Source organism: Archocentrus centrarchus, chromosome 17, assembly GCF_007364275.1.
Source record: "Archocentrus centrarchus isolate MPI-CPG fArcCen1 chromosome 17, fArcCen1, whole genome shotgun sequence".
Lineage (NCBI taxonomy): Eukaryota > Metazoa > Chordata > Actinopteri > Cichliformes > Cichlidae > Archocentrus > Archocentrus centrarchus.
Genome location: NC_044362.1, coordinates 16574603 through 16598186, shown reverse-complemented (window position 1 = coordinate 16598186; position 23584 = coordinate 16574603). Strand labels below are relative to the sequence as shown.

The 23584-nt window shown below is 40.5% G+C and overlaps 3 protein-coding genes across 3 annotated transcripts; all 3 read left to right on the top strand.

Annotated features, from left to right (window-relative positions):
• Positions 1-4015: 4015 nt before the first annotated feature.
• mrps14 (mitochondrial ribosomal protein S14) lies at positions 4016-6106 on the top strand. The gene is made up of 3 exons (XM_030752441.1): positions 4016-4136; positions 5452-5616; positions 5748-6106. Exons 1-3 carry the CDS (start codon positions 4068-4070, stop codon positions 5928-5930), a joined length of 417 nt encoding a protein of 138 aa, XP_030608301.1. The 5' UTR covers positions 4016-4067; the 3' UTR covers positions 5931-6106.
• A 941-nt stretch (positions 6107-7047) lies between these two features.
• On the top strand, positions 7048-12450 carry cacybp (calcyclin binding protein). The gene is made up of 6 exons (XM_030751674.1): positions 7048-7197; positions 8056-8266; positions 8391-8487; positions 8567-8666; positions 11166-11260; positions 11429-12450. The coding sequence occupies exons 1-6, from the start codon at positions 7180-7182 to the stop codon at positions 11589-11591; spliced, it is 684 nt and encodes a 227-aa protein (XP_030607534.1). The 5' UTR covers positions 7048-7179; the 3' UTR covers positions 11592-12450.
• Positions 12451-14893: 2443 nt separating this feature from the next.
• Positions 14894-23313, top strand: plk3 (polo-like kinase 3 (Drosophila)). The gene is made up of 15 exons (XM_030752399.1): positions 14894-15112; positions 16170-16277; positions 16439-16555; positions 16823-16952; positions 17071-17158; positions 17693-17788; positions 17912-18107; positions 18265-18391; positions 18523-18638; positions 19811-19931; positions 20038-20121; positions 20454-20616; positions 20766-20895; positions 21015-21125; positions 21319-23313. The coding sequence occupies exons 1-15, from the start codon at positions 14894-14896 to the stop codon at positions 21514-21516; spliced, it is 2004 nt and encodes a 667-aa protein (XP_030608259.1). The 3' UTR covers positions 21517-23313.
• Positions 23314-23584: the final 271 nt, after the last annotated feature.

Genomic DNA, 23584 nt, shown 5'->3' with positions numbered 1-23584 from the left:
CGATTCTGATCAGAGGTGAGGACACAGTCGTTTCTAACCAGGAATTTGATCCGGTTCCAGTGTGTGAGTGTTTTTGTCTGCATCTATTTCACATCAGATCTTTGAGTAGGAAAGCCTAGATGCTGGCAGCAAACACCCCACTTCCACCATCCTCTGAAAACCAAGTTATGTCTGAATCAAACACACCGTAAAAAAACACGCACACAGAAAATATACAGACATACTGTTCCTGTCACATTTTTATCTGCATGTGGTATGCTGTAAATAAGCCTAATGTTTGATCAGCCAAGAGATCCGTGTTTGCTTTAATCATCTTGTTTAGGGTGGGATGAAAGAATGTATAAACCACCAGAGGAGAAGGTATCTTTGATGGACACCAGAAAGGTTAGCTGGTTGCTGATGACTGTCTGGTGTGTATTAGTGGAGCTTTCCTTTGGCTTGATTGTGTCACACAGAGAGGCTACAACGCTGGAACTTAAGGGTTTCATAAAGACTTTATATCTACACAGCAGACCATTAGTTTGTAGTGCTAAAGCATGCGATTAATTATAGATGATGCAAGTGTGCTATGGTGTGTTGCTACTTTAAAGATCTTTAAATGGTAGAAGTCATCATGAGTATGTGATACACTTTGGTGTAGCCTTTTGTGTAACTCTCCGTTGTAACCTGTGATCAGAGCTGCTTATTTGTTACATCACGTCACTGCGTTGACTGAGCTCACCGCTGCGCCACCGTTTGCTGTCTTTCAGTAACAAGTCAACGTTGTACCACGTGGCTTTGTTCCCAAATCATCCCTGTCTTAGCTACGTTCTGACCTCTAGCTCTTATAAAGCACACAAGTGCACTGCTGTTACAGTGTGACACCAGCACAAGACACCTTTTTATTGCATCACTTCCCTAAAGCCAGCAGTCAAAAAAATAAATAAAAAATCCCAATATCATTGCACTAATTTACATTATCTGCTAGCACGATCGATATTCTCACCAGTGACCCCCATCACAGAGCTGTTAAGGCAACACGGGACAGCCACTTTTTACTCTGTCAATGCAGCTGCAGAGATGTTCACACCAAGCAACTGAGAATAGATTTGTTGCTTGAGAAATAATGATGACAAAGGATGTTGCCAGTTTAGATTAAGATTCCCTGCACATGTGTTAATCTGTAACACCACCTGTTCTCATTATTTCCATATGTTAGATATATTGTGTTGAATGAGGTGGACCAGCATTGCCATCCATAGTATCAGTAAATTAGAAATACTCTATATTACCCGTGCTATAGTTGAGTGGTGTCCCTTAATCAGAAAAAAGACTTGTTTACTGTTGTCTTGTCAGATTGTTTAAAAGCTGATTAAGGAATATTTGAGCTAGCCCACCATCACCAAAGTTCGTTCCTATCCGTAGTTGCGGCAGCCTGACTTTTTGCATAAACGGGTCACCTTTTCAACTCTGCTCAGGCATCTCTGTGTCAAGGAGGTAAGAGAAATCACTGACAGAATGATTTTGTCTTTGTCACGATGAGGTTTGAACTACAGGCCAAAACTAACTCGGGGCCAAAAAGCAGTTTAAGTATGATAAACTGCTGCTGTCAGATGACAAAGCTGTGTTTTTCCACATTTCAAAAACATTTCTCCTGCTCGACAACCATAAAATTTTACAATTACAGTGATTCGAAAAAGAGTTGTTTCCCACTAACCCAGAAAATGAAAGACAGCCGAATATTTTGAGATCCATTACAAAAAAAGTTAATGTAATTTTTTGCTACATTAATATGCTCAGTGCGGTCGCAGGTTTACAAATACCATTATCTGTAAGCAGTTAATGTGCTTACTTTTGAGTCATTTATTATTTAAGTCAGTGCTCAGAGCCCAATACTAATTTTCCTGCCTACTTCATAACATTTCTTTTTATAGAGGAAGCACTGCCTGGAGTTTGTCATGTGTTAATATTTATCCAAAAACGCATCTCCTCCGGGCTGCAGAATAATGGGGATTGTTTAAGAAAGCAATGATTTCTTTTTCCCTCCTATAAAAGACAGCACCCTGCTGAAGCATGTGTTGAAAGAAGAGCAGCGCACTGTTCAATATATGTATTTCCTTAAAACACAAGGGTTTCATTGTTAGGAGTGCTGGGGGAGCAAAGATGGGTCTGGGTTTCAGAAGATTTAAGACACAAGGTTTAGATTCAGCTTGAAGAGGGGCCCTACTCCTGGTGGGTGGTGAGAGAGCCAGTATGAACTCATGATGAAAGAACTACATTGCCACCTACTGGTGAACAAGTGGTACCACATGTGACTAAAAATTCAAGTTGTTTCAAATTTTTACAGAATGTTCTCAAAGGGGACGATCAGGTACCTGAGACTCAAAGCAAAAATAATAACAACCTTTCCAGCACTGCTGGCTAAAAGGAAATGATACCCTAAAATAATTTGCGCAGGCTCTGACTAGCTTTAAATCACATCTCTTTGTGCTGTGCAATATTTCAGTTAATTGTAGTTGTAGAAGAGACTGCAAGAAGGGTGGAGGTGAGGGAAGGTTTACAAGATGGTAGTGAGAACTGCTATGATATTTGGTCTGGAGGTGAAAATGCTAAGGTTTTCATTGGGAGTGAACAGAATGGATAAGACTATTAATGAGTACGTCACAGGGACATGTCAAACGGAGCGGTTTGGAGACAAAGTTAGAGAGACAAGGCTGAGATGGTTTGGACATGTGCAGAGGAGGGATAGAGGATATATTGGACAAAGTATGATGAAGATGCCAAGCAGGAGGTAAAGAGGAAGACGACAGAGGAGGTTCGTGGACGTGATGAAGGAGGACGTGCAGAGAGGGTTGTGTGACAGAGGACGATGCAGGGATAATGTGAGATACAGGCAGATGATCTGCTGTGGTGACCCCTAAAGTCAAAAGAAGAAGAGTAGTTGTAATAAAATATGCACAATTCACTCCACCATACCTAGTTCTGTATTACTTTCTGTACTTACTACACAAAACACAAGATATCATATGAGGAGGCTTCAGAGCATTTCCATTAGTTATTTTATACTGTGATTTACACAGTAAAACACAAATGAGAAAAAAAAAACACTGATTTTTTAAAACAGAAGTCATAAATTTATGAGAAAAAAAATGGCAGATTTATGAAAAAAGTGATAAATTTACATTAATTTTTTTTTTTTTTTTTTTTTTTTGTAGGAGGGGAGCGATATTGCTTCACTTTTCAGTGTTAAGTTGGAAAGAAATTCACATATTTGAATAATTCATTAGACCCCTTGCAGGGACTGTCTACAAAGTGGAACACTGAAAAAAATAGATAGATAGATAGATAGATAGATAGATAGATAGATAGATAGATAGATAGATAGATAGATAGATATATAGATAGATAGATAGATAGATAGATAGATAGATAGATAGATAGATAGATAGATAGATAGATAGATAGATAGATAGATAGATAGATAGAGTATATTTTTCATTCTCTTGTTCATAGGGCCATATTGTGAACAGTTTGAAGTATTTTTTTAACAGGAAAGTTATTAAATAACTTCCCACAAATAAATTTATAGTATTTAAACCATTTTTGTGTGAATTTACACAAAGTACAGTTACCAAATTTAAGACAGTGATTGCACTAATTTATTGCCATGTTTAAGCACCCATGGTTAGTAATTATGTCTGTATTATGGCTTTTTGGTGTTGCACTTTGCAGATAGTCCAAACACACTCCAGTTGCACATGGAGATTAATGTTAGTAAAGGACATTTTCATTTGAATGAAAACCAGCTTGGTGTTGATGATCTAATAAATTTCTGTTATTAGGAGACTTCTGCATCCCTGGAGCTAGAAATATATGAATTTATTTCCAGTTTAACATTGAAAAGTGAGGCGATGTTGCTCCTTGACTAAAAAAAAAAAAACACTTTTCCCGATTTTTTTTCTCATAAAACCGATTTTTTTTTCCCCCTTGTAAACTTAACACTTTTTCCTCATCTTATCCCGTCCCACTTCCGGTCGATAGGGGCGCTGTAGTTGAGTGTGGGCGGTTTCGCACAAATTAAATCCAATATGGCGGTTCCCAGAATAGCATGTTTAGGGTTAAATGCCCTTTATTCCACCGTCTGCGTCCCAAAGCAGGTAAAGTACTTACTGTAATCTTACATTAATTGGCTAAGGTTGTGTTTGCAATAAAACTCCATCTGGTATCTCTGGCAGTCGGATGGAGAAAGTAACAAAGGCGGATTTAGTGATGTCTAACGCGCTGACGTTAGCTTCGTCGCTAATACTAGCTAAGATGGTAAATGTCAAACCTGCCTCAGGATGCGTCTTTCAGGGGTTTAACATGACTAGAATTAAGGGCGGTTTATGAACGATGACGGCAGTGTGGCTGCGTCACCTTATTTTGCATTTTGAAGTACGTCAAGAAGAAAAGAAAACAGAATATGCAGGAAAATACTGTAAATTTTGGCACACTGCATAAGATCCGCAGTGAAAATACACATTGTTATCCAGTAATCATAAGAGTGACATTTGCTCAGCAGCAACGTTTAGATGTGGATTAAATTTGTCTATTTAAATGGCAAATTGTTTCCTATTCCTGTAATTTCTCTTAATAAAGTGCACAGATAATAGATGCTCATCAGTTCATCACTGTTGGTTATTTTTGATGACTAGCATTGTAGGGCTGGGTGACTAATTTGATATTTACTTCATTTATGATTTGGCTTCTAATGATTGTGAAAACAAGACGCTTCAACTGGATGAAACCCTTTCGCATTCGTTTTGTCCCGTCATTCCTCAAGTGCACCCTTTTTGTTTTTTTTTTACAGCTGAACCCTTTCCTCACTTTCTAAAAGGCCAGACTCATTCCCTGTTTAGTTTTACATCAACCAAAATGATGGAAGGAGAGCCTTTGGTTAACAAGGTCATGTAGAAAATGCAAAAGTCATATCAAAGCTTCTGTACTTCATTGCATGAAGCAGCTTTCTGTCCAGACCACCAAGGGTCTCTCACCCACTGTGCTTTTGGTGGTGCATGAAGGAGGTTTCAGTTAGTTGCTGGCTCAGATCTGTGTCACTCTGTGGTCAGGGCATCTGTCGCTTTAGTTCGGGCAACATAATTTCCATCTTGGTCTTGCTGTAATCAAACAGCCCTGCAAGAAAGCCACATAGAACAGAAACTGCTACTGTGATGGTGAGAGGTCAGATGGTGTGTTCTCAAGTGCAAGCTTGTCCAAATGGCACACAACCGTGCAGATAAGCCAAAATGATCGGCCTTTGTTCAGACTGCTTTAGCTTTTGTGAAAATAGGTAGGGGTGCTCAAATAATATCCACTTTCTGGATACTTAAAGCTCATTTTGAGCTATTTACTGTGTGTATGGGAGTATAGAGGCAGAATAAATAGTGGTTACCCTATTTAGGCAGTCACTAACTGAAGGAGCACTGTTTGCAGGCACTGAGGAGCTGCTGGGGGGCAGTGGAGCAGGTGAGAGGGTACTATGTTGACTGGAGGATGCTGAGGGATGTCAAGAGGAGACAGATGGCTTTTGACTATGCTGATGAGAGGTTACGGATCAATGCACTGAGGAAGAACACCATCCTACCCAAAGAGCTTCAGGTACATATTGAAGAAGGAAATTTGAGTCCTATGTGTATTAATAAAGTCTAGTCTAATTATCACAGATTTTTATGGGTGGTCATTAATGACAGTCAACATCCAAATTTATTTTTTGTTTGTTTTTTTTGCAGGAGATAGCAGACAAAGACATTGCAGCGCTACCCAGAGACAGCTGCCCTGTGAGGATACGTAACAGGTGTGTGATGACTTCCCGACCACGAGGAGTGAAACGGAGATGGCGACTCAGCCGTATCGTCTTCCGTCATCTAGCTGACCACAATCAGATGTCTGGGATTCTGAGGGCAAGGTGGTGATGGGGCCGCATTGGACATTTTGAAAAACTGGATTTTTCAGTGGTTATGAACAAACAACATTTTATTACTTATGTAAATTATGTTTTTCTTGATCAGTAAGGTGCTGTTACTTCCTTATTGGTCTTCTAAATATTAAAAATGAGATGATGTGACTACTGGAAAATAAACTAAATATTGCTGTACATTACAGCTTTTGTGTCGTGGATTTATATATATGGATTATTATAAAATGTTATGTTTAATATTGTTATTAAATAGATTCTTGCAGCCTGCACTGCTGCATTCTCAAAGGGTTACACCTCCATACCATCACACCAGCACCAGTCCGAGCTGCTGGCACAAGGCAGGATGGATCCATGCTGTCATGTTGTTTATGCCAAATTCTGAACCTACCATCTGAATGTGGCAGCAGAAATTGAGACAAATCAGACCAGGCAACATTATAATAATCTATTGTCCAATTTTGGTGAGTCGGTGTGAATTGTAGCCTCAGTTTCCTCCTCTTAGCTGAAAGGAGTGGCACCTGCTGTGGTTTTCTGCTGCTGAAGTGTGTTGTGTGTTGTGGAGAAATCAATTAAGAGTGGAACCCAAACTGATTTTCTGAGATTCATTTACCAAACCCTTTGCAAAGGAATCAATACAACTCAAACAGTCTTCATAACAGCATTGATACCAATAAGGGGAAATTGACTCCTTTAAACTTGTGTGGATACAATCTTTGTCTATCAAGCTGTTGGGAGTTTGCTTCTCACAGTCATGTAGCCACCTAATAATGAAGACACAGAAAGTACCTCATGACCTTGAACACAGATTACAATTACTTTCCATCTTGATACACACTCTTTGTACAAGAAAGTTACAGTCAGGTTAAATCAGGTGAAACACAGATGTTCCTCTACATTATGCATTCAGAGATGTGCTTCTGCATACCTTGGTTGTAATGAGTGATTATTTGAATTGCTGTTGTCTTCCTATCAGCTTGAAGCAGTTCCAGTAGATCAGCAGTTTCTGAAATACCCAGACCAAAGTCACATAAATCACCTTTCTTCCCCATTCTGATGCGGTTAGAACTTCAAAAAGTTTAACCTTCGGTACAGTAGGTGGCGGTAGTGCACCTCTAGTCTGCCTTGCAAATGGCCGATCACGAAGAAGAAGGAGGCTCCATTGGCGTCGGAAACGAGCACCGCAGAGAGCCGAGAAGTAGAAGCGCAGTGACATTTCTCACAGTAACTGACAGCGATAAGTCTGAATGGATTTAACCGAACAGGTGAGCAGCGTCTTTACATTCAGTCTAGCGTTCAGCAAAACTAGAGTTTTTTATGGTTTAACTGAGGTAGCTGGATTTCCGTGAACGTAGTGAAAGCGGCGCTATGTTCGCTAACGTCAATACTTAGCAAGCCATGGCGAACAAATAAAAACAGCTGCAGTGATGCCTGCTGTTTTTATTTTTACTTATTCTCGCAATTAACGATACATTTTTAAACCAAAATAAAACGGCCTCATTGGCAAATACTCTTACAGGGGTTAGTCGTGTGTGGCGGCGCATGTCAGGAGCATCGCCGGCCAGCTGTTAGCGTTTAGTCGATTCTACCAGAACGTTCTAGCAACATACTTCAGTGTAACTGAGCTATTGCGCTGCTAATCCAGTCAATGTGGTAATTATTCGGCGTTTAATGATAGCTGGTCGGAGATGTTAGACTCACTCGTATACTTCAGTATCAGTTAATACTTCAAGTATATATTATAATACATCTGTAAATGTATTAGAAGTGAATTACTGTAATTATTGTGTACGGGGTTCTAAATTATTTGGATGCCAGATAAAACGCATGCAGATGCATAGGTCCAACATGCAGTGTGATTTAGGTTAGGCCACATTTTAAAAAAGTAATACGATATATGGAGAGAGGATTGTGTCACTAAATCACTGTTTTGGCTGGCACAATGTCAAAAGCAGTGTCAAATCTCTACCAGACTGATACCTGATTTTATTTTGGAAATAAACTTTTTGTTTGTTTGTTTTTTTTAAATCAAATAAGTGTTTGGTAGTTAGACTCAGGCAGACCGCAATACTCTATTAGGGGATGTGCATTTCTCAGTGACTGTATTTTTTTCCCTGATACAGATCAAACAGTTGGAGGCAGACTTGCAGGAGCTGGGGTCCCTCTTGGAGAAGGCAGAGAGGAAAAGAGTTCAGGATCTGTTAAAACAGGAGCAGAAGAAGGTGGAGAAGGAGCTCGCAGCTAAACGGCAACAAAAGGAGCAACAGGCCAGGAAGGAGGCAGACCCGTCTGTGGCCACTAAGGCAGCATACACTGTCAAAATTACCAGCTATGGTATGGGGCTGTTGTGGAGTAGCACTGTTGACAGTTGTGAGAGAATGCAACAGTTAAGATGCATGCAAGGACTGGTGGGGGGAAAAAAGTATTTGACAGTTTTTCTTTCTTATCTTTTCTGCAGCGTGGGACCAGTCAGATAAGTTTGTCAAAATTTATCTGGCATTGAAAGATGTGCACAAAATATCAGCAGAGAATGTGGAGGTCAAATTTACAGAAAGGTGAGCTGATAATCAGTGTGTGTATACATTCCTGTGCCCCTAGCAGTACAAGTGAGTTTGCTGACTGTCTGTATTGCAGGTCATTTTCTGTGCTGGTGAAGGATCTAGATGGCAAAAACCATGAAATGACAGTTCTCAACCTGTTATATCCAATCAATGAAAAGGAGAGCTACAAAAAGGTAAGCAAAGCACATGCTTACTCAGCTTCTTCTCCTTGGTCCGCCCTGCCGTGAGCAGTTTGTATTTCAGAAATCAGTTGCTGGCTTTGTGTCAGAAGTCTTTGTTGTCATCTTAGACAAGTGGGTGTGCATTAGGAAGTAGTGGTGGAGTCTCTGTCAGCAGACTTTCTGCTAAATGTTGCCAAAACTGTGTAGGTAGGTCTCTGATTTTGGTGCCCAGTAATAGACAAAATATTTCCAATAAATGCTTTCAGAATCTTTCCTTTACTTGGCTTCAAACTAAACCACCAGTTTGTATGAAGCTGTGCATAATGCAGGTTCCCCCTGCCGCCTGTCAAGAGGGGAACTGGGTTTCTGATTCTGACTAAGGCTGTTGCAATGCATTTAAATTTCTCTCTTCATGCTTTTCAAAAGCTGAATGTTTGGGTCCCCAAACCAAACACGGTTTTTATTTGGTGAGATTGTCTTTACCTATTTTACATCACACCAGCCGTTCTAAGCCATGTTACCTCCTGCAGCCACCACAGTAAATGTGTGGGCTGGATTCTTGACTTTTTAACTAACAGAACTCAAAGGGTCCGGATAAATGGAATCGTGTCCAATCAAGTCTGCTCCTGAACATAACAAAGACAATAGATATGATCATTGACTCTAGAACATGCACTCATATACAAGAGGTCACACCCATTACAGGTCATGGTGGAATGTATTCAGTGTTATAAATATCTTGTTTTTTGATTCAAAGCTGAATTTTAAAGCAGACTCTGAAGTTGCTTGCAGAAAAGCACACCAGCAACTCTCGTGTTTGAGGAGGCTTTTTTTTCATTTCCACCTTGATAAAATCACAGTATTTTATTTTATCATACTTTAATTTGTCTGTGTTAGGGATGTGACCAACTAGTCGACTAGACGACTGATCGTCGCTATTATCACTATTCCATACCAGATGTACTAGTCGGTTAGCCTGATTGTTAAGGTTTTAATTGATGCCCAGTGCCATAAATGGTTGTACTAAATGTTACGCAGCCATCTGCCACCAGATGGAGCTGCAGCCCTAACATCGTTATAGAAAAATGCCGTAACTTAATCTTAATCTTGGCCTGATATTTTTATTAGGTCTAATATTGTTAGTTATTTTTGAAGTTACAACACAAACTGAAGCGCATCTCCTGGAAAACACCGTCATTTCCTTGCGTGCATTTCCGACTACTTCCCCCAAGTTTGCACAAACTAGAGGGACAAATGTGTTTGCACCTTAAAAAACCCTGACCACAGCAAAGAGTAGGACCAGGAGGGAAAAAGTCTCAGCGTTTTATGTTTCTGTCGGCCGGCACCGCATGTAAAACACGGGGACACAACTGAAAGGTAATTAACGCACGCAACGCACCTCACAGGCATTCAGGATGCGTCCCCGGATAAGCGGAAGAAAATGGATGGATGGATGTTTGTATTGTATTGGTTTATTATCATTTTAGATTTTAACTTTTATTGTGATGCGTGTCATGAATTGTAGAACAACGAGCATCGGTTCATAATGCACCACACTTTTAAGTTACAAGTTATTCATTTTCGGACGTTATTTTCTCACATTTTAATTATGCGTAAACATCGTTTGCAGTAACATGTTTTCATATATTTGACTTCAATTTATTTTAAGTTTTTTTTTTTGTTTGTTTTTCTTCATTGTCTGTTTGGCGTATAACATGCGGTCTTCGTAGTGCGCGGTGCTGCACAGTTAAGCAGCATTTAAAGTGCGCTTCATGATTGAAGAACGCGATTAATGGTTTCAAATGCCTTTGTTTAGACAGTTTTTGACATTGTCCATTAAACAGTCTTGAACGTGATATCCAAGTGTTTCTTAGTTTTAGAGTAGTCGTCTTTTTTTTTTTTTTTTTGGGTCTGTTTCTTCATCTGTTACGCTGTCAGTGTCTCAGTAACTGCAACATATTTACTTCAAACTGGGTGGATAGAGACGTGTTGAAGAGTGCTACTGCAGAGGACAGGAAACACCCCCCACCCCCTCTTATGCTTTGTTTACTTTTGGAATCTTTTTTTTGGACCTGTTTTTTTTTGTTTGTTTTTTGTCACTGTAATCAATCTTTCTATCATTCATTCATCTCTCAGCTGTCTCCATTCTGTATTTCCTTTGTTGGATAACTTTATCAATATTAAATCAAATAAACTTCATGTATAAATTATAGACAGTTCTATGCACTACACATCGAATAACAATTATTCACTCTAAAAATCTATTGTAAATATTAACTGCTAAGCTCAACACTTAATCACTTACTTTCATATACATGAAAATACTTTCTGACAGGCCTCTGAGCAGGCGACATGTGTTCTTTGGAACACTCTTGTTTATTAAGGTGGGTATTGTGATCATGCTTAAACCTTGTTAGGTGCAGTTTCCGTGTTCATGTTGGTTTGTATCTTTGGTTTGAGTTGCCAGTTTCTTGCCCACACCCTGAAACACTGTTTTGCTCCTTGTAACAGATAAAAACAGACATGGTCTTGGTCATGTGCAAGAAGCAGTCAACGAAGAAGTGGGACTGCCTAACAGCGGTGGAAAAGCAGTCTAAAGAGAAAGAGTAAGTTAGAAATGTTCTTATGGATTTCAATTTAGGTAATAAAGTACAGTAAGAGTGCTGTATCTCATGCCTCTGTCATTGCAGTGCAGTGATTGGGTGCACACGTACTATATAAGCGTACACACCGTTACACACGATTAAAGTATTTTTCCCACTGCCTTTCAACAGGAAACCCAGCTTTGACGAGAATGCCGACCCCAGCGAGGGCCTGATGAATGTGTTGAAAAAGATCTACGCAGAGGGAGACGACGAGATGAAGAGAACAATCAACAAAGCTTGGACAGAGTCCCAGGAGAAGAAATTAAAAGGAGAGGACATGATGGACTTCTAAATTTTGCCGTTTTTCCACAGCAGGACCAAATGAGAGTTCCAAAAGGCAGACATGACTTAATTATTGAAACTACTATACACAGCTCCTAAATAACTGGTCTAGAGTAATATCTAAGCTCGGGCTGGCCTCAGTTTGGCCCTGCTTTGAAGACCAGGCTGCTGGTATTCTTAGTCACAGGCCATATTTATCTATCATACAAACAAAAGGGTGGAGTCCAGCAGACTGCAAGAACTCGCACAATTCATCATCACTGATGTTAATTTCCAGTACGCAGGTAGAAAGTGGGGAAAGTCAATTTTTCTTCCCTGTTCATATTTCCTCTTTTTGTGAAGTCATGCATGAAGGGTTGAAGGACCACAGCTCTGTCATTCTGCTGCTCTTGCTGTTGTTTTCCTGTCTTGTTTTATTAAAAAAAAATGTCTTTGTGCTCTAAATTGGACCATGTTAAGTGTAACTGAGATTTGTTTATGATGCTCATTGAAAATCAGTTAGGCTAAACTTATCAGATATTTTTGATTTTTGTCAGATGTGCATTTGCCAAAGTGTGTCTCTTATTTCTGCCCACGAAGACAACCGGAGGATACTTTTGACTTTCTTAATCTTCACATCAGCCGTATATTTTGTAATTGCACTAAGTCACATAGCAAAAAATCTTCCATCAGCCTAGTATAATATTTTCCATTACTGCATGCAGCTGTGTTTGATACTGCATACATTTCCCACAATCCTGCTTTAAAGTTTCACGCTCTAGAATGTTTTCTGTGGAAAATTTGGATTTTTCCCTCCGATATTGTGAAAATGTGCATTTTCACTTTTGCTGGTTGTTGTCTGTTCTCACAAATACAGCTGATGAAATGAGTCTTTGTCTGCCTTTCAGTGTTAACATTGGAATAGAAGTTATTAAGCATTCTTCCCAGCCATTTTGGCTGGTCACACCAGGGATGCTTTCATCCAGTCTCCTCAATTAATATTTCATGGAGTCACATTTTAGATGTGTATTATGAAATTAAAAGATGAGATTTGCCTCATGCAGAAATAATTGTCCTGGAGATGTGGATGAGTAGTGTAAACCACTCCTTAGAGCCGCAGTATGCAGAAGAGCATCTGAATGCACAACATGTGGAACCTTGAAGCAGGTGGGCTTCAGCAGCAGAAGAACACACCCAGTGCCATCCTTTAAGCTAAGAACAGGAAACTGTAAACACCAAAATTGGAAAACAGAAGATTGGAAAATGATTGCCTGACCTGTTGAGTCTTGATTTCTGCTGTGACATCTGGAGGGTAGGGTCAGAATTTGGTGTAAACACACCAAGAATGGATCCATGCTACCTTGTATAATAGTTCAGGCTGGTGGTGGTGGGGGGTATTTTCTTAACGCACTGGGCCCCTTAGTACCAACAGAGTCTTGTTTAAACACCACAGCCTACCTGAGAATTACTTCTATGTCCATCCCTTTATGAGCAAAGTGAAAAAAAAAAAACAGGATATCTCACCAAGTCGTATCATTCAAATAATCTCAAACTGGTTTCTTAGACATGACAATGAGTTCACTGTACTCAAATGGCCTCCTCAGTCACCAGATTGCAATCCAATAGAGCACCTTTGGGATGTGGTGAAACAGGAGATTCGTGTCATGGATGTGCAGCTGACAAATCTGCAGCATCAGTCAGCACCTTTTTTTTTTTTTTTTTTTCTCAGTTATCTTATGCACAGGGTTGCCACAGTGGATGAATCTGCATATTTGAGATTTTATGGACCAAAATCTCTGAGGAATGTTTCCAGCATCTTGTTCAGTCTGTGCCATGAAAAATTAAGGAGTTCAAAAAGGTGAGCCTAACCCAGTACTAGCAGATGGCAGGCACATATTTTTATTTGTCCTTTTATTCTTTTGGAGCCTTACTTAATATAAACGAACATATTAACACATCACATTCTGAAAATCTAATCTCACAGAGTTTCACTAGTCCCTCCTATGTCTCATCTACTTTCTAGACAAAGAAACACAGTATATCTCTGCGCTGTCAGCAAGCTGCTAGGCTGTCCTTGATGCCCATCATCAAGTCAAAACAAACAGCACCAAACAGAAGATCAGAAGGTCATCTTCAAAAGCCTCCATCAGGCATGACCTGCTTCAAGCCTTCATTAAATAGGAGCAACCAAAAACTATGGTCCAGATTAGGAATTTATGATATTTCCACTTTTTGTTTCGCCTTTTTATTTCTGTATTTGAACATTAAGGCAGTCCAAAATTGCTCACTATCAGCAATGAAGGCCACTTTGCAAAGCCAACTGCAAATGCTGTTAGACCGTGCTTTTTATATAAAGCACATTAGCTTATGTAGACACAATGGACTACTACTGTGTCACTACAGAAAAATTTTTCCAAAGTCATTTATACAGTGCACTCATGTCCTGCATAGCCTGAGCTTAGGAATTGCACGTTTTGACCACCAGGTGGCAGCCGTATTCAGGACTTTTACTCTCTCGGGGGGACTGCACACCGGGGAAATCTAAGCCAGGGTTGTACTGGAAAAACCTGTGGAATTTTATTTTATTTTTTAGCAGAGTCCCACTTTTGTTTCTTTGTAAGCATCATTCAAATATTATATAATCTATGTGGGCCCAGCTCAAATAATCTGTGTACTCATCTGCAGCATGGAAAATATATGTCCCAGCCACGTACTGTTCATTTTATGGAAAAATCTAATGAAAGGATTTCTAAGTAGAATATTCTTTCTTGTTTTTTTTTTGTTTTGTTTGTTTGTTTGTTTGTTTTTTTGTTGTTGTTTTTTTTTTTTAACAAAGTCTCCTCTAAATAATGAAAGGTTTAGAACATTTTCAAAATTTTCCAGAATTGCGGGATTTTTCTTCTCTCCTTACATGTTTACTTACCTCATTTGATAAAGTGGGCTTGTGTGGATAAAGGGTTACAGTGTCCGGGCTGCAGCGCGTCACTGGCCTCGCAGCAGCTCTGAGATGTGAGCCGAACCGAAGTGACTTTATTTTTATTTTTTTCATGCGCTATTTCATTCACATTTTCTCTTAAAATTCACATCAATTTTTGATTGAGTTTCTGTCTGAGCAAATCGTCTCGACTTTCTCCACCGGTGCACCACCTCCCTCCGCCCACGGCTCCGTGACGTCGCGGGTCCCTATATAGGCGGAGTGCGCCCTGATGGTCCACGCCAGTTGGATACAATTGAATGAGAAGGACGTACCACAGATACGGATCGGCACTTTTACTGAAAAACATAAGCTATAGGGAGATACATACGGAGCGATCATTTATACCACTGTGTTAAATGAGTACCGGCTGTTTCCCCGCGGTTCAGTGGATTTCGTGCCACACCATGAATGCGGATTTATTTAAGGCTGCTCCGGAGCGTGGTGGACCCCAACAGTCTTCTGCCCCGGCGAAAAACAGCAGGAATAAACACGACCAACCCAAACCGGAGCTGGCTCAGGTTGTGATGGATCCCAAGACGGGAAGATCCTACAGTAAAGGGAAGCTGTTGGGGAAGGTATGCAGATTTATTTTCTTTTCCTTTTTTTTTTTTTTTAACATGTGCTTGTGCGTCGCTGCGTGCGTCGATTTTTGACTGAGGAGACGGATGGATCTAGAAGCTGAATTAATGAGCCGCAGTTTTAAGTTAATTAAAATCGGGTGTATTTATTTTATTTTTTAAAAATGAATTACCAGCCATTTTCCAGGTGTGTTTGTGATGCGGGAATAGAGAATGACCTCGTGGTGAATGTGACCAATCTTTCCCCCCTCCGTGCTCGTCAGTGTTGAATGAATCAGACGCAAGGTGTGCCCAGCTCCGGTGCGCACACATGGTTAGCGACACCTCATAAAAATCTCGAGCAGTGATGAATGTTTACAGCACCCCCCTCGTAATTTAAGGGCCGGCTGTGAAACCAAAAGACGAGCTTGTGTGCCCATACCTTATGATGTTACATCAGTATTGCTTTTGACACAGTATCCGCGCTGTATGAATGGAGCGAGTTTATCAACATGTTGCTAGTTATATCGGTGTGCTGCGTCAGGCAACCAGCCAAAATTCCCCCCACCTCCTACTGCCTGCCGCAGAGCTGGAAACGTCTCCGTCAGTTTCACGGTTAATGAATGCAGCAGCTCAGTCTGCCTCATCCTTCATGTACCCGAGCATGTGCAGTCATGATTGTATCAAGGAAAAATGTATGAAACAAGCGGCAGTAGATGTATTTGGGGGATGATTTTTGAGGTTCTTTAATGATATCGGAACATCACAGCCAATATAACAAGACTGTCATGACTAAAAAAAACGCCGAGGCATCTGCAACATTTTAGCCTTTTTTATATGTGTGTGTGTGTGTGTGTGTATGTGTGTGTGTGTGTGTGTGTGTGTGTGTGTGTGTATGTGTGTGTGTGCTTAATCCTATTTTTGGTTATTTCCTCTTACTGACATCCTTAATTTTTGCTAAATGGTTGTGACTGCATAGTTTCAACCTACTGAGCCTCTCAGGCTTTGCCACTGAGCCTCCAGCTTTTAAACCTGCTGCCTGTGTAAATTGATCATTCTGTTTCTTTCTCCCAAGGGCGGCTTTGCTCGATGCTATGAGATGACAGACCTGTCCAGCAACAAAATGTATGCAGTCAAAGTGATTCCACAGAGCAGGGTTTCCAAACCACACCAGAGGGACAAGGTACATCATCATAGCGCTTTGTTTCTCTTGCGTGTCTTGCATAAGTGGAAATCGATTTCTGGGTTGGTTTTTTTTTTTTTTTTTTTTTTTTTTTTTTTTTTTTTTTTGGAGGGGCGGATTGAAATGGCTGCACAGATTGATGAGTTGTCATATGTTGACAGATCACGAATGAGATCGAGCTGCACCGAACGCTGTCACACAAGCATGTGGTGAAATTCTCTCATTATTTCGAAGACCAAGAGAACATCTACATATTCCTCGAGCTGTGCAGTCGGAAGGTGAGACTTTGGAACTCTAGAACAGTCTGTGCTGCTTTGTGTTTGGCTTGCACTAACAGCTTTCCTTGTATTACTCCACAGTGGCACCACACACACACACACACACACACATATATGCAAATAACCAATTAAAATGCTTTAAAGGATCCCCAAAGTTAAAATTTTTCCATCTTTTATGCTGCTGCAGGGGTGTGTGCGTGCTAGCAGTATTGTACAGTCCCACTGACAAATACAGGGTTGACGTTTCGCTCATTGCTTTCTCCGCAGTCCCTGGCACACATCTGGAAGGCGAGACACACACTCACAGAGCCTGAAGTGCGGTATTACCTCAGACAGATCATATCCGGCCTCAAGTACCTCCACAGCAGAGGAATCCTGCACAGGGATCTCAAACTAGGTGTGTGACTGAAAATGTAGCTTACCTCACACGTAAGCATCCCAGGAATCTGCTGTGACTTTCGGTGAGCAGCTGTTATCTGTGGAATGTTGACCGGGCAAATGTTTTTGTCTTTCAGGGAACTTCTTCATCAATGAGAACATGGAGTTGCGGCTGGGAGACTTTGGTCTTGCTGCCAAGCTGGAGACAGTTGAACAAAGGAAAAAGTAAGCTGCTTTTTAAAAAAAATAATTACTTTGAGAAACAATTGTCTAAGAAGGATGCAAATGAGTACACAAATCAACTGAATGCTGCCCACAGATCATAATATTGAAATGAGTTTTATATTGAAACCAAACTCCCAGGTCACTCATTTATTTATTTAGATGTTTCTAGCTGGATCTCAGATTATTATTTTTGTTTTTTGTTTTTTATAAATCTACGACTTTTAATGGCCATTTTAGCAAGAGTATACTCAATCCAATCCATTACATCAGTTACTAAGCGCATTCTTCCTCCCACAGCTTTCCTTCAGTAAGTACCTAACTAAACCGGTTTCCAACTGACAGTTGAAAGTACCGCTTAGAGCACAGTTTCAATTCCTGTTAGACCGCTTCCTGTGGAATACCAGAAGACTGAGTGCAACAGAAAAAAAGAGCTTCAGTCATTACCCGTGTGCCTGATGATGAAAACAAATTAGTTTTAAATGTTTCAAGCACTATCTCACCCATACTTTTTTTTTTTTTTTTTTCCCTCCTTAGAACAATCTGTGGGACTCCCAATTACTTGGCTCCCGAGGTGCTCAACAGGCAGGGCCACGGCACAGAGTCTGATGTGTGGTCGCTCGGATGTGTAATGTGAGTTTTTCTTTGAGCTGATCTTAGATTTTTATTTTGGCTTCACATCATCTCAGTCAGTGGGGAAAGGGGGAAATTTTTCTGTTGTGCTAACTCACGGTTGCCTGGTTTTCTCCCTCTCAGGTACACGCTAATGTGTGGAAACCCTCCTTTTGAGACTCTTGACTTGAAAGAGACGTACAAGTGTATTAAAGAAGTTCGCTACAACCTGCCCAACACGCTTTCCCCTGCTGCTCAGAAACTCATCTCAGGCATCCTACAGAAGGATCCCAGTGACAGACTGACACTGGATCAGATCCTCAACCACGAATTCTTCAAAGTACGTGCGAAAGTTTATCACCTCTAAGTGAGGGAGTGTGAAAATGTCAGTGCTTGATCATTATCTGAACTGAGGAAGGTGTGTGGGCAGCTTCCATCCTCCTCGCTCTTTTTCACCTGTTTTTTATAATGCATTGCCTTGCCCCCTTCTTTCTCAGGGTTTCACTCCTGACAAACTTCCCCCCAGCAGCTGTGTGATGGTGCCAGAGCTCCACCCTCCCAGCCCTGCCAAGAAATTCTTCGCTAAAATGGCCAAGAGCCTCTTTGGCAAAAAGAAAGCAAAAGGTAAGCGGCAGCACTGGAAAAATGTTGTTTTCAGATTTATTTTTAAGTGTTTCCACTAGCCACTGTGTGTATTTAAACACTCCTGTGTTTAAACATATTTGTTGTGACTACAGTGTGCCGTGTTTTCACAGTGGAAAAGATTCCATGCGACGACAAAGAGGACAAGGATATTTCCAAGCTGGTGTCAGGCATCGTTAAATGTTCCATCAACCGGCAGATCAGCTACAAAACAGTGGAACCCAATGAGGTACCTTTTTTTTTTTTTTTTTTTTTTTTCCCCCTCTGAGAGACACTTTTGACCTAGTTTACCTCAATTTGGGTAATTCCAGCCAGTTATGCACACAGTTCACATAATGAACAGCAGCTCTGAAGACGAGGAGAAAACACAAAATGCATATTTAATAGGAGACGGCCTCTGTTACGACTGAATTGGTTTTCATGAGGCATGCTCATTTAAATGGTAAAGCAGTCTGTCTTCAGAATGGTATTGCAAATATACTTTTTAAATTAGCATCTTAAAGTGACCAAATATAGGACTGCTTCATTATTTGAACATTGGATTATACAGTATCTTTCACTTTTTTTTTTTTTTTATAAAAAGTCTAGTTTGCAGCATAAGATGCTGCGCTGTCTCAGAAATCTTTTCAACAGACAAATGAAACTCAGAAGAAATGCAGCGGTCTCTGTTGGGGGTAGCTTTTGAAAATTGCCCATTTGGTGGTGTTAGGGTGCACTTTATCATAAGAATCAGAGGAACCTGTTACTGCACACTTGGGAGAAAAACTCTCTGCTATGAAGTATTGGTTTTAAATGACTAATCCATGAGCAGAACTGAGACTAAATGCCACAACAGCAGGATGCTCAGTTGGCCAACCCCTAATCAGGCTTGTCTAGTTTATTTATAGAGCTCAATAGGAGCTGCAGTGTTTGCTTTTAGGCAGGAGTATCTCTTTGTCTGTTTTAAGAAGCCTGTTTTGAGGCACTAGATTGTGGTTAATAAGGACAGATGAATATATATATTTTACATATGTGCTCTAAAAGTAGTACTCATTTTACCTTGTTTTCATTTCTGTCTGCGTGTTAGTGGCGGTGGGGGGGCATACTTGAACAGCTCTGTGGTAACATGACCTTATAAACTACGTGTCAGACTTGCAGCATGCTTGCAAAGCACACAAAGGGAAACTGATGCTAAAAGTAGTTTCACCACTCTGCAGTGGCAATGAGACGCACTACATTTAGTTTAAGATGTTGCAGAAATTAGACAAACAAGCATCGGTGCTGACACAGCTAAGTGAGCATGCGAGAATTAATAGAGCAGTCTCTTTAACCCTTGTTACCATTTTTGGCATATTGCACCCTGTGCTATCACTTTGGTTGCCTTCTCATCATGTGCTAATCGCATGTTGCGTTGCTCCTCAGGTGCCGTCTCCCACCGGTCAGCTGGTGAGTTCTGTGCCCCTGGAACAGACTCCCGCTGAGGAGGAATCCAGGAAATCCATTTCCCGATCCTTCAAGGGCACCATGGCCAGCAGCACTGAACGTAAGTTTCAGTTTGTTAGTTATGAACACACACTTGGTGTTTGTTGTGATGGCTTTTGGAATCAGGGTTTCACTTTATTTTATTTTATTTTTTCCCTCCCCTCCAGCATGTGAGGATGTCCTGACCCCTGCAGCTGTCTCTGAATCTGCCCTGAAAGTTCTCAACAACTGCCTGGCCACCATGCCTGCAGGTAGGTTATGTACAGTATAAGATTGTTGACCAGCCATTGTTATTGTTCCCAAGGGAGAGTCAACCAAAGTGCAATGAAATTGAGTAAAATGGCCTTCTGTTGCAGTTTCACTAGATTACAAAATGCTGCAGAATCATTAAGCTTAACCAGCCGGCTCTCTTCCTTAAGTCCTGTGAAGTTTTGCTGACTCACTTTCCTCTGAGCATGTTTTTCAAGCATATAGCTTTTCTCCATATTAGTAGTCATCTTGTGATATGCTGACTTATTGAATAAGGACTGCTATTTTAATAATCCACATTGTTTTTTTTTGTTTTTTTTTCCTGTCTCTTCAGCAAATAGGAATCCACCCTGTTTGTCCAGGCCACAGTCCTTCCTGTGGGTGACTAAATGGGTTGACTACTCCAATAAATATGGCTTTGGCTACCAGCTCTCGAACCAAAACGTAGGTGTGCTCTTCAATAAGGGGACACATCTCAGTCTTTGTGACCAACGCCAGTAAGTAGCTTATAATCCACCCAGTCTAAGTTATGTTCACATTTACATAGTGCTTAGGGCTTCCTGACTATTGCATAGGCAAGTAAATGGAAAAGCTGACAACTTGCCTTTTTAAAAAAATGTCTTCCTTTTTTCACCCTTCTAAACAGGACAGTTCACTACTGCTTGACCAACAACAAACACTTCAGCTTCCCTGCAAACTCTCTACCTGAGCAGCTACGCAACCAGAAACAAATCGTCGAGCTCATGGCGAACTACATGGAGCAGAACCTGATGGAGGTAAGAAAAATACTGTTTAGTTGACAGGCTGCAGCCATTACTTTCGTAAGTTGATCTGTGTAAAGATTATTTAACTTGACTTCATGTGAATTAAACTAAATATTTTCTGTCCTCCTCAGGGTGGAGATCTGCATTGTGAGGAGCATGATTCATGTCCTCCTCCTCTGCTCCTCCAGTGGGTGAAGACTGACCATGCTCTCGTCATGCTCTTCAACAATGGCACTCTACAGGTTAGGACAATCTCATTAAATTCTACATTTAATGTCTTTGATAAATTCATAAAACAAATCGTGGAACACTGAAATCCATAACTAGCAGCTGAATTATTATTATTATTATTATTATTATTATTATTATTATTATTATTATTATTAATTTTATTTTATTTATTTATTTAAACATTCCTTTCTCCCTCTTTCACAGGTTAACTTTTACAACGACCACACCAAAATCATCCTGTGCAAGTCTTCTGATGGCGCCTACCTGCTCACCTATATCAGTCGGGAACGTGTCTCATGCACTTACCTCCTCAGCATGCTGAATGAAATGGGCTGCACATCTGAGCTACGACACCGCCTTAGATATGTGGTCCAGCTTCTCCAGCACCACACTGATGCCTGAGAGCACAGCTCAGTGCCTCCCAGGCTGCCCGAGTGACAGATGCCTTAGAGGCAACCTGACTGATTGATACAGTTTCTCAAGGCACAGCCAAGCAGGGCTGATGTGTGTTCACATGTGTGACTTGAAAGGATGCTCAACTTCTCTGAGCAATATTTTTGTCTGGCTTAGTGCCTAAGCAGCTGACTGGCAAACTTGACTGATCTTGATAAATGTCAAGCAGTCAGGGAGTTGCCCAAAGCAGCATCTGCCTCCAGGGTTGTGCCTATCCAGCTTAAGCCTCAAAGGTATCCACCTGGAAGGTATTGATACCTAAAATAAAGAGACTCATACTTGGCTTGAAATGATGGATCCCTCACAGGCAGATGCCTATACAAAAAACAAAACACCACCCAATTATCTTCCCTCACTCAAAAGCACTGCTTTTTGGCTTGGCTCTTTCAAATCCACCAACCCTGCAGCTTTCAGCCTCCACTGATGGCCCACAACCCAGGCATGGTTTTGTAAAGGTTTCTCAACACTAAAATTGTCCCTATTGCTTACAATGGAATGGAGATAATCTGGTAGCAGAAATGCTTTTAGGCTCAGATTTCCAAAAATATTTTAGCAGCAAGGTCTTTTACATCATTCACTTGCACTGTAACTGTGATCTTTCAGCAGAGAGGCTTTGAAAGAGGTATGGTTTGACTGGAGAGCGAACCCCCCCCTCACCCCTCAATTGGTTCATGGTCTTTTTATGATACCATTGTACACACCTTTTTCTCCCCCCCCCCCCCCCCCCCTTTTTTTGGGTGGGGGGGGGGGGGAGCAGCCAGCTATAGGATCACACTACAGTCTTGGCCTCACATGCACAAATATTCCTGGCCTTATTTGATGGTAATGCTAAAGTTTGGGAGTCATTGCTTCTTCTGCTCCAGTATTTTTTTTTTTTTCCTTTTAAATTGCAACCAGATTTCACTGTTGTGGTGCATAACATACTACTGGGGCTACAGGAGCGAACACAGTTTTGCACTTTTTTTTTTTTTTTTGCTAAATTCATCAAGCATACAAAGCCTTTTATTGTCACTTGTTATATTTTTATTTGTTTTTAACTAGATACCAAAAAGCATTTCAAATTTTGTTTGTTTTTAAAAAGGATTCAATTTTTAAATTCACGTACAGTAGGTGAATGTGTGCTCCACGCGTGCTGAGAAGCTGAACTGTTGGTTGGATAACGGGGTGGGGTGGGGGTAAAAGTGCCTTTCTGAGGGATGCCTGTTTAGTGCAATAACAGCCCTTTGTGAATGTCAAGCTGGCTACAAACAAGATGCGAGATGGGTTTTAGAGGTGGGATTTACTTTTGTACTTTACACAAGTTTAAAAGTAAGTCCAATAGCACTACACACTCACTACCTGGTATAAGCTTTTAGAACAGTTAGAAGTATATATTCCAATAATATATACTAAGGAAAAAACAAAACAAAAACATTGTACTCTGTTGTACTGTACTGTAATCCTGATCGGTTTACATTGCTTTCTTGACCCAGAGTTGTATCCTAAAAACTGTGACCTGGAATGCAAGTATTATGTACATGTGTTTTCAGAAAACTCAACATTGTGAAAGCCATCTGCCAATTCAGAAGAGTCTTTATTTTTTTGGCACATAATGTCGTGTTTATTTATTTTTTATTTATACATAGTTTTTTATTTATTGTGCAAATGTTCCGGTCTTGACACAGGTAAATGTTCAATTCCGATCACTTCTTTTGTAAATGTGTTTTGGGGGAAAAATGGGACAAGAATAAAGTTTATTGAAAATGATTGCAGTTTGTTGTTACTGTTCCACAATGAAATGTGTTGCATTTTACACAATTCTGATTTGGTGGTGCATTAAATTTGATGAATTTGTTATTCAAAAAAGGCATTTTTACCACATGACTTGTAGAAGTGTTTACCACACACACTCACCTTTCTTAATCGTAGACAAATGCTGTCTCTCGCCCTTGAGTTTATAGTATTTGGTGCATAATCCTATATTTTTGGAAATGGTTATGTACATTTAGCACAATAACAAAAGTTGGGCTGTGGTGGC